Here is an 11,580-nt window from a genome sequence, read left to right as displayed (position 1 = left end):
TGAGCAAAAAATTGACGAAACTTGGTATGCATATTGAAGATAGTATGATTTAACATTATTGAAAGCCATTAAGCCTTTTTACTTCATCCAAATCATAATTTGCATAATTAATGACCTTTCGAAATTAAGGATATATATTTGAATTTACATGACTAAAATTGATGAAACTTGCTATGTACATTAAAGATACTATGATAGAACATTATCAAATGTCATTAAGCATTTTTACTTCAGCCAATTCCTAATTTGCATATTTTTTGAACTTTCCTAATTAGGGGTATTTATCTGAATTGACGTGACCAAAGTTGACAAAACTGGCTATGTACATTATTAAAAGATACTATGAAAGAACATTATTGAAAGTCATTAAGCATTTAAACTTTAGCCAATTCCTTATTTGCATATTTAATGAACTTTCATAATCAGGGATATTTATCTGTATTGACTAGACCAAAGTTGACGAAACTTGCTATGTACATTAAAGATACTATGATACGACATTATTGAAAGTCATTAAGCATTTTTACTTCATCCAGCTCCTAATTTGCATATTTAATGAATTTTGGAAATTAGGGATGTATATTTGAATTTACATGACCAAAATTGATGAAATTTGCTATGTACATTAAAGGCACATGAGCTGCAACTTTCGGCATTATTTTCATGATTTTATATTTAGATTATAATTAGTTCATAGAAATGTTCTTACTCAAAGATGTGTACTCAAGTATAATTATCCACTGAGTGGGAGTGCATGGGGAGGTTTCAGTAAGACAAATTAATAAACGGGTGCCGCACCCAAATATGGCCGCCTCCGTACAACTACATGATAAACAGCATAAATGTTGCATGCACACATTCGAATCTTTACAAATACAACATGGTGCAACCCATTGAAATGACGGGAAAGGGATTCACTCCACTTTGACAAAAAATTCTCCGTTTTTTACATAACATGGCAAGATTTTGAAACTGGCGGGAAATTTAAAATGAACAAAAATATGTTCAATTTCTTGAATATTCTGCCACGAGAAAACGTTGTCGAGACATGGTTTATGACTATATAGTTCAAATTGCAGATTGCAATGAATATCTGAGGAAATTGGAGGTACCTTGAGGGTGGACAAATTTCTCAGAGTTGCAGCTCATGGGCCTTTAAAGATACTATTATGTAGGCTAACATTATTGAAAGGCATGAAGCATTTTTGCTTCAGCCAATTCCTAATTTGTGTATATATGAACTTTCCTAATTAGGGATATATACTTGGATTTATTTGATCAAAGTTGGCATAACATGCTATGTACATTGATGATTATACCAGGTTATACCAATATTGGAAGTCATTTCGCACTTAAATTTTCATGTCAGCTAATTTATAGTTTGCATATCTAATGAGCTTTCAAAGTTTGGAATATATAGTTTGAAGGACTTGACAAGAGGCAATTACACTTGCTATATAAAGGGGTAACAATGACAGCAGTCAAAGAAATTAATTATTTCTACTTCAGCTAATTGCGTATTTGAATACTTAATGACCTATAGAGTTTAATCTGTGGTGAATATTGTTCATTGTGTTGATCATAATGAAGTTGCAAACATGTGGCAAAGGTTCAAATTTACACATAACTGCAATATATAATGAAACACGTGAGCATTTACAGTTCATATCTGGTTTTGTATTTGGCGAGCGACTTTGTTAACTTGTCAGCTATATCGTTTTTCATTTCAGTCAGCTGCAGACACATCATGCATGTTTGGGGTGGAGGCATGTTGCCATAAAGCTTATCTGGGTTTGAATTATTCCGTATAGGGGTGGCTGCTTGTTATTTCATGGGATTCGGAAGAAAAAAAGATAATAATAATACACTACACTGCTAAATAAAGATATTTTTCACGCTGTAGCTAACTATGTGGAAGTTTTGCCGCCAAAAAGTCATATAACCACTCACTGGCCTTTACGTTCGGAAGAAACCACTCATTCACAACACAACATACACTTGCAGTTAATGAACGTGATAGAGATTTTAATGAAATTTGCCGAGCAGTAAATGAGACCAAAAGTGTAGCTTGAAGAAATATCTTTATTCAGTTGGGTAGTTTTGCTCCACCATCTATCGAGAAGTGTATGATATTATCTCGGATATTATTATCTTTATTCGCTTTCATTTAAAACCATTTCAAGTCGAACCATTTTTAAACCAGAATGACAGATGACACTCTAGCTCTCTCTTGTGAGCATCAGCCTCACGTTTTACAACAAAGACGCGTTCTAGATGATGATGATGATGATGATGATGATGATGATGATGATGATATCGACCAAGATGGTGGTGATGCTGGTGATGAAGATGATGATGATGATGATGATGATGATATTTTAAGTGTTCTGAACAGTGGCAGTGATTCAGACTACAGTGAATCTACAAACAGTGACAATGATACTGATACAGACATTGCCATAACATATTTTCCAAACAACACGATCTGATAGACTGCACAACTTGGAAATCGCGGTATTAGTATTAAAGTAAGTTTGAATTGTGTGATTTCCAAAGTTTCGCGCCCACTGAGCATCATGCAAATGTATGACTGCCTTATTAACCATGCAGTCTCAATGTTCCATTAGCTGCGACTTTAGGTTATTTTATAGTATTTTTTGTTCTGTTTATCAACTGCGTGGATCAACTGTCTGGTTCGAATCCTTGCGATAAAATGCCCAGTAATTAGCTTATTATCGTATCCAATATTTGTACAGTTAGCATTGTTATTGTTGAAAATTGAATTCAAGTCCGGACTAGAATTTTATTTGTGAACAATAACAATAGTCATTGCATATGTATTGGCGTTGTTGACAAGCAGAATACTTTGCATTCTAGCATGGTAGTGCAGATCAGCCAATTCCATCGGTTTGGGTGTAGAAATGCATGATCATGAAAAAATCCTTGCAATTTTGTCATTTCGTTGAAACTTTCACAAAAGACTTGGAACAATAAGTCATTTTGAAATTTATAGTATTCAAAAAGTAGTGTGACCAATGATGGTATTTTTTAAGATACAATGACAAGATTACGTCTTTCTATCTAAAGAACCTGCAGAAAACGCTAACTCAGCAGTTTTTCTTAGTGGTTTTGATAAATATATCATCGTGTAACATCATCAAGCGGTCAGCAGAACAGATTTATCTTCATAAAATTTCACAGCTATTTGAAAAAAGAACTTTTTTTGAACTCTACACTGCAGTCTTAATCAGCTCCCTACGTGTTTAAGGGCTGAAATTTATTTTAAAGCATTCAAAACTGCATAAAATCAAAGGGTATAGCATATTTCTATTAGGTGTATCTGAAAAAGCAATATGAAGCACAACTTTCTGTCATAATGTTTCTTGTCTAATCACTGTACCCTACATAACATGTAAAATCAGAAACAATGGCAATATTCGCTGACAACTTCTAGCTGTGTGTTATGCCTAGCCTGTCTCTAGTTTAACAAGTCATTTGCAAAGTCAAGTCATTTGCTGCAGTATTCGTAAACATATCACATTTATTATTTAAGTTCATTAAATATGCAAATTAGAATGAATTGACATGATAATGCTTAATGGCTCCGCTCAGTATTTGACTACTAAGAAATTAACACCTGTACCGTGTTTCATCAAATTTTGTGAATTATTTCTGGACATAGCGCACTAATTAGGAAAGTTCATAAAATATGCAAATGAGCAATTTATCGACAAGATATTGCTGAATATTTTTCCTTAATTTTACAACGCTGTGTGTTAAACATCTGTACCGAGTTTCATCAAATTTGCTGCTGTATATCTAGACATATTTCCTTAGTTACAGAAATTCATCAAATATGCAAATCGGCTATTAATTGACATGATCCTGCTAAATGTCTGTGCACAGACTTACAGCCCTGGTATATGAATTTCTGTTAGAAGTTTCATCAATATGTATTGAAATATTACCGGAATTATGAAAATCCATAAAATATGCAAATTAGCAATTAATCGACACAAAACTTACAAACGGTTTTGTGTGCTATCAGAGCTCTGTATGACCAACGTGTACAAAGTTTCATCAAATTTGGTGCAGACTCTTAAGAAACACAGCTTTTTTTCAAAAATCACTAATTATGCAAATTAGCTTTAATTATCCATGCCACCCAAAAAGAATGAATGTGCATATGTATGCCATAGTGTACTATCCTTGTACCAAGTTTGAAAGGAATTGGCTCAGACATGTCTAAGATATCTGTGTGGACGGACGGACGGACTGAACCCAAACCATAAGTCCACTGGATTTCGTCTGGGGGATTAAAAAGCGCGGGTAGGAGTTCTTCAGGACTTACTAAATCAAATGTAGGACGGTGACCCCCATTTTCTGTTATTTTTGTTTTAAAATAAATCTAAGCACAACATATCGAAAAAATAAAAAAAAAAATACAATATTCTCTGACGCGTTTTAGGCATGCATTGTGCCGAAATCATAAAATGATAAAAAGGCCCGTCTGTCGTTGAAAAAGCGTGGAGTAAGGGTACTGTAGGACGGCCTAAGTAAAAAAGTAAGGCGGGAAACCCCATTTCTGTTTATTTTTGTTAACATAATTGATCAGAGCATATTGTGTGCTAAAAAGCAGAAAAATTGCAAAATTCGCTAACTTGTTTTGGATTTGTTCTTCACAGACACTATAATAAAATGACAAACAAGGCTCGCTTGTAGTTGAAATATGCTTTTGGTGAGGGTACTTAGTAGAACGGGAACCTCCCCATTTCTGTTAATTTTTGTCGGTTTGGGGCCTAATTGATCAGAGCACTATAGCTATAAAAGTCAGAAAATGACAATACTTTTAAGTTTGAGTAGATGCTCCCCCTAAAATTGCTTCCAAGTATTCAGAGTATTAAACAATTGGCAAAATAATACCATGTTTGTAAAATATCAGACGCATTACCTATAGCCCCGAATATCGAATATATTTGTTCCCCTCTGATACAAGTGGCCGACAAGGCGTGATAAACAAGAGATCTTACGACTGACTAGAATGTTTTTATTTGAATAGTTTGTGGTGGCCTAGGTCGGTACAAGATCAATAGGTCACAATACAACTCACGGGCCATCTCCGAGAATGACACAGCAAACTGGGCAAAGGAATTAGAGACGTTTCTATTCGTAGTGATTTGTTCCTGATAGCAGGTGAGCATGATGCAGAATTTTGAAACAATGACGGAGGACTGTGGGTCTAAAGGTTGATGATTAGATCACACGTGCAGACCTGATAACAGGTACATGTCCCGCGAGGTGGAAATAGCCGGAATGTGAAATGGCCGCGTTACTCAGACGTATTGGTAAAAGTCACCTGATCAGAAACGCAGTCTTTCTTGGCACTGCGTACTGTGTAACAGAATCCTTCCAGCAAACAGTCATTGGAGAAGAGTACGACATTGCCAAAATCGAGCGGTTCGGAATATGGGGGCTGTGTTTCAACGGTCCCGCCATGTACGGTTGGTATAAGCTTCTAGATGGATTTCTACCGGGTACTGCAGCCAGGGCTGTCACAATGAAGATGTGCTTAGACCAAGTGATCATGACCCCCGTGTGCATTGTTGGCTTCTATATAGGTATGGTGTTAAAATGAACCCTATTTTAAGTAGTTTACAAGATATACAGATACATGAACATGAGGGCAATCGACAGCATCATCGCGGGCCGTGCTTTCCTCTGAAGATCGACATTGTTTGTAAATGCGTCACTTGAGGGCGCACAAGAGAAACAGTGAGTTGACGCACAGTCCCTCCACCTCCCTTGGTGGAGGGACAGTGAGTTGACGGTCGGCTGACATTCGAAACAGTGTCAACTCACAGGTACATCCATAAATTGCAAACTTGTAAGATTACATATGTGAGAAATGATTTTTCAAAGAACGGATATGTGTTTGCAAATAGAGTGACACAAATTTAGAAGATGATGTAAGCATATTTGCATTTGAAAAATATGGATGCATTTGGGTAAGCATATAGATAGGGTTGAAAGGGATATTTGAACAAAATTTAAATTCGAGTTCGTCTTACCAGAGAACAAAGATTTACAAGTTTGTTATCTGAAGCATCTCGATTAAAACATTATTTGGACAATGATATTTATACAATGCATGATTAATGGAACACAATGTCGATATCTTGCCAACAGTTATGTCTGCTATGGAGGGAAAATCTGACTTGTTTGCTGAGGTAAAACGGAAAGCTATACCTACATATCTTGCAAGTGTTGCATTCTGGGTGCCGGCACAGGTAATGAAATGCAATTTTCTATGAATGATATAATACGCGGTGGCATATTTTCAAGGCCACGTTTTATCTTCAATCACAGAGGAACATGGACAGAGTGGCAACGGGTATTGTTTAAGGCGTGAAGCGGTTACGTAACCCATCCATGTTCGCCTCGCCTCAGGTTGCTCTCGTCTCTCTTTTCCGAAGAGTGCCGACCATGCATCCTTCGGTAATTTTCGGATTTCGCCAATTGTTAAGCGAAAGTATGTTCGGCAAAATTTCTGTTGTTGTTGTCGTGTGGTGTTGTGCGGAATTGACGTGCTGGCGAAAACGGGAGTGTTTTGAGCTTCAGGAAAGTGAGTTTTACCGTTTTAAAAATTCCTCTCATATTTTTATGAATATATAATGAGTGTGTTTGAACCAAATTTGAAAGTCTTTTATCGATACTGTCTGGTTTTACTCAATGGTTTACGGTCAGTCATACCGTCTTTTACATGTGCGTCAAGGAAGGACATGTTTATGAAATTGCTGGCGTGTTATGTTTTGATTGGCGTGAAGCAGTGTTTCTGGCCTGAGAGCTCACAAAGTAAATATGGTTGCTACGCGACTGGAAGTACGATGCCATCTCGTCGTATTTTTCGCATAATCTCGTGTAATTATCAACCACAAACGAAGCCTCCAAAAGTTTAACACCTTTGAAGCTCATTTTAATATGAAAAGCCGATAGTCTACCGAAACGACCATGGAACAAAAGGCATGCAAGCGTTGCCACTCTGTCTATGTTCCTCTGTGCTTAAATAAAGGCAAAGTTACACATGGTCGTCTTCTCTTGCATTTTTTGATATGTTTGCATTGGTAAAAGGGAACGTAATGTACATGAAATGAGGTACTATTATCTGTAACACGGTTGAAGTCTAAGAAGCAAATGTTACTGCATACAAGATAAACTGACATCGATGCAAATAACCTACACAAGGACTGCCAGTTATTTCAGGACTTTATTACGTAATTTCTGAACCACTACACAGGATAAAATAAGTAATCGCTCACGAAGGAGAAAACCATCGGGCGTGCTTAACTAACCACATAATACACGGGTAACATTAAGAGTGAATATCTCATTCATTCAATGTTGACAGATTATATTTTGTCTTCTGCACAGTTTATCAACTTCAGGCTAGTCCCTCCAATATTCAGAGTTGTATACGTTGGTTCAACATCTTTCATTTGGGCAAATATCCTTTGCATCTTCAAGAGGCAGGTGAGTTCCTACGATAAACAAGCTGCCAGTAGCTCCGGCCATTGCCTAAAATTTTGAAATTTCCTGAAATACGCGGAAAAATTACCATTTTCTGGTCGGACGATCGGCGTAAATGCAAGTGTTTTCAGCACGAAACCGCAGCCTGTAGCTCAATTTTATAATTTCTGTATTTCTCTTAAGACTTTTTCATTCTAAAATATCATACATTAATAAGTTTGCGATACACCTTGTCTTTCAGGGTGAACCTGTATTATCTTCTGCGGAGGCGAACCATCCTGAGTAACTCCGTCAGCTTACAATGTACGTGATGAAGTGATTCTCAATGTACAGTTATTTAGTAAGAGTATTACAACACACCCCGTCCAACGTCTCTACAGTGATTCGTTCCTCTCATAGGACAATTAAGCTCGATCAAAATTGAGAGAGTTTTAAAGCAGACGAAGGATTTAGCTACTAACACTATGTCAATAGAAGCTATCAGTATTGGTATTTGTGCGGCGTGGAGGTCTCTTGACATTGGATGTAATGAATTATGATGTGTGACCTAATAAACAGTAAGGGACGGACCATTAGATCTTGGGAGGGGGGTGGTCAAAAACAGAAAAAAAAAAATTTCAGAGCAGAAAGTTAGGAAAAAAAAAATCTTCAAACTAGTCTGCAAAGTAAAAAACAATAAATAAGAAGACAAAGGCGTAAAAAAAAATCTGCAAAAGTCTTTAAAATTTTGAATTTTTTTTAGATTTTACCGACAGAAAGCAACTTTCTGTATTTTTTAGTACATCCTCCCGGCACATTTTTAATTTTAATTTATACATTTAGAGTGACTGTATCACTTATACTGGAAGTTGTGATTATCTTATCTTTTCAGGACTTTTGTATTCTGATCACTTGAAAATTATGAAATTATAGAACCTGTTTTCTACTTGTTTCCTGCGTACAAACCAAGCAGGTACACTAGGTAAAACATTGAAACTATGGTATGGTTGTCAAGACAGAAAGTTGTATTTGCCTTTTAAGATCAAGGTAAACAGATGCAGGCCACATCAGTTTCATTTTTTCGCAGCATTTTATTGCAATGATGACTGCAAGAATGGGTGAACAAGTAGAAACACGTCAATAATGATAAAACAACATATCAAGTCATTATGTATTATTTTGCTTTTAAAAAGGTATTTTCAATTCTTTTTTCTCAAAAAACAGCCTCAAAAAACAACAGCAACACATGTTTTAACATTCAACAATACACTACGTACAATGCCATCTATCCAACAAATCCCAACACAAAAACACACAAAAGGGGTTGAACTTTGAAAGTTTCTCGATAGCAAATACTGAATAAATCTGAATGAATATCGTTTTTGTGTAGCAAATTTCAAAGAAATTGGACAAGCCCTTTCAGAGAATACAGATTTTTTGACCATGAATGGCATAAATTGCCCTAAAAAGACAAATATTGAAATTTCAACACATCTATACACATCCAATCAATTTGGACATGCTGCTACAGAGAAATAGATGTTTTGATCAAAAAAGGGCAACAATTGCTCTAAAAACACAAATATGCAAATTTAACTATATTATTTAGCTTATTTTAGCTTCTCAGCTTGTCAAAATCAATTGTGAATCATGAGATATGCATGATGTTTGGTGGGGTGCATGTAGCCATTTCACCACGCAGTAGAAAGGGAAGCCAGGAAACCAAAATAGTCAATTTCAAAACTATAGAAGGCTACTGAGGAGCAAGAAGACCATGTTTCAGAGGAAGATGTGTAATCCGAAAAAAATGCTCCCAAAGTGCCACCAAATAACACCATTTTTATCTCTATTTTTCAAAAGCTCCAACAGCAGGAGGGGGGACACCCCCCTCCTGACCTCTCCCCGCAAAAATACTCCCCAAGTGCCACCAAATAACACCATTTTAATTTCTATTTTCAAAAGCTCCAACGACAGGAGGGGGACACCCCCTCCTGACCTCCCCCCGCAAAAATACTCCCCAAGTGCCACCAAATAACACCATTTTAATCTTTATTTTTCAAAAGCTCCAACAGCAGCAGGGGACACCCCACTCCTGACCTCCCCCCCCCCGTGACCGCTTGCGTGGCCGCTTGTGGTGCTTGGCACCACAAGCGGCTTTATCTTCAGACAGCGACGAACTAAAAAAAAATTATAAATCTGAAAATTTACTCTGAAAAAAAAAAATTGCACAGCTAATCTCAATTGGAAAAAAAAAATTTCAGAAATTTACAATAGTAAAAAAAAAATTTTCACAATTTCATTGTGACCACCCCCCTCCCAAGGTCTAATGGTCCATAAACAGTAACTCGTTAAATATGCAAATTGTGTTCACGATCTGTAAGCCACGCCTACCCTAGAACATTATATAAGTGCCTGGAAAGTAATATCAAATTTAAGTTCAGTAATTCTTGAGATATAGTCCATCAAATAAATTCAATAATTATGCAAATGACCATTAATTATTGAGACCACACCCACTAACGAGATCCAAATTTTTCTATGATTTTGCTATTTACTAAATTACATATCACTCTGACCTTTAGGGCCTCGGGCCCACGGTTCTCGAAAACTATGTAGGCTGCTCCTCCATGGTGGAAATGAAGAACATATCTTAAATAGACAGACACCTTGTTTTTGTTTTACTATGGAAGAGAGGAGGTCGATTTTCATCATAGAAATTGGACAAATTATAATGAATATCAAGAATTCGATTTCACACTATTCTAATCCCATAAGGGATAGCTTTGTTGGTAAGAAACGAATAAATAAGCGCAGTCTCCGACTCTATACTCAACCCACCGAAAATACGATCTGATTTTCAACCGAGTTGGTTTTGAGGAAACCTCACCAAATGAAGCGTACAACTAAATTTGATCAAAGTAGAATTGCGGCTCTCATATTGTCGACTGAGAATTACTGGGTAATATCATCGGTACAACTGACTTGTTCGAAAGTATGTAATCAGTAACGGAAAAATTTTCAACGATGCAATTCCGTAAAACCTTGAGAGTTGGATAGTTTGTAATTACGAGGTCACTTTGTTTCCGGTTAGTTTACCAAATAGCCTAGAAAAATATCCTGAAATATAACAAACAGAAAACTGAGAAACAAACAAACAAACAAATAAACAGTAAATGGGATTTGGAATAGCATGCATACTAGTACAGTCCCTCTATAGATGGACTGTGATTCTAATATTTAAATCGATCGGTTTTCCGTATTCTGTTGGCAATTTGCTATAGCAACGCTATTAAGTGCATTTATATCGCTTCGAAAAGTATAAAATATTTTCAACAAACAATGTCATTGTCAATGACAACAAATAAAGAAAATATGTAAAACTTTGCATCCTTATCAAGGCTAAAACAGAGTGAAACAAGAATATTTGTAAGTAAATGATAAGGTTTGTGCGTTCATATTTGGTAAATAAATTGGATATGAAAATCTTGTAAGAACGAGTGAACGGGGCCAGTGACATAGAATGTCATGCGATTGCGAAAGCAATTTCATTGTAGAAAATCTATGAAACTTTCTGTGTAACAGGGCAAACATTTATAACGAATGATGGTGACAAAAAGAACTGATCTGCCAATAATAGAAAAATATTTATCGATAACTGTCGCATTTACTGTAACAAGTCCTAAACAGTGTCACGTGACCGACATATTTATGCTGGCAATTAATGCCAAGAAGTAGAGGAATTCGTAGCATTAACAATTTGGTAAAGAAAGACATCTGGACAACCATTTCTTTACTTCGTCTGACAGAATCCTTTGATCGCAGGCTTTGTTCGGTTATGTCTGTTAAAGGAAGGGGCGTCATCATCCTGTGCAGAGCTACATAACTTTCTTGCTGATCAATATTGCCTCTTGCCAAATTTGGGCGATGAATGTCCATCAAATTTGAAGTAAACCAGCATTTGATGCATTTTGCAGCTTTATAATCACTACGTATGGTCAAAGAATCTTAGAAGTCGTGTGAAAATCTGTGTTTTCAGTATTGATGGATGGTCAAATTCATTAAACATGCAAAGAAGCA

General features: G+C 36.3%; 1 protein-coding gene across 1 annotated transcript; it reads left to right on the top strand.

Moving 5' to 3' along the window:
* Window positions 1–5,212: 5,212 nt before the first annotated feature.
* LOC139151991 (mpv17-like protein) lies at window positions 5,213–8,865 on the top strand. Its single transcript, XM_070725065.1, has 4 exons — window positions 5,213–5,618; window positions 6,187–6,287; window positions 7,429–7,527; window positions 7,766–8,865. The coding sequence occupies exons 1-4, from the start codon at window positions 5,321–5,323 to the stop codon at window positions 7,808–7,810; spliced, it is 543 nt and encodes a 180-aa protein (XP_070581166.1). The 5' UTR covers window positions 5,213–5,320; the 3' UTR covers window positions 7,811–8,865.
* The last annotated feature ends 2,715 nt before the right edge of the window (window positions 8,866–11,580 follow it).

This window comes from Ptychodera flava, chromosome 15 (assembly GCF_041260155.1).
Source record: "Ptychodera flava strain L36383 chromosome 15, AS_Pfla_20210202, whole genome shotgun sequence".
Classification (NCBI taxonomy): domain Eukaryota; kingdom Metazoa; phylum Hemichordata; class Enteropneusta; family Ptychoderidae; genus Ptychodera; species Ptychodera flava.
Note: the sequence above shows the minus strand (reverse complement) of the source record. Positions and strands in the feature narration are given on the sequence as shown.

Bases quoted from the DNA above. Each gene is read 5' to 3' on its own strand.
- LOC139151991 (XM_070725065.1), top strand. From the start codon at position 5,321: ATGGCCGCGTTACTCAGACGTATTGGTAAAAGTCACCTGATCAGAAAC. The intron at 5,619-6,186 runs GTATGGTGTTAA...TCTTGCCAACAG, and splicing joins CATTGTTGGCTTCTATATAG to TTATGTCTGCTATGGAGGGA. The intron at 7,528-7,765 runs GTGAGTTCCTAC...CTTGTCTTTCAG, and splicing joins TTTGCATCTTCAAGAGGCAG to GGTGAACCTGTATTATCTTC.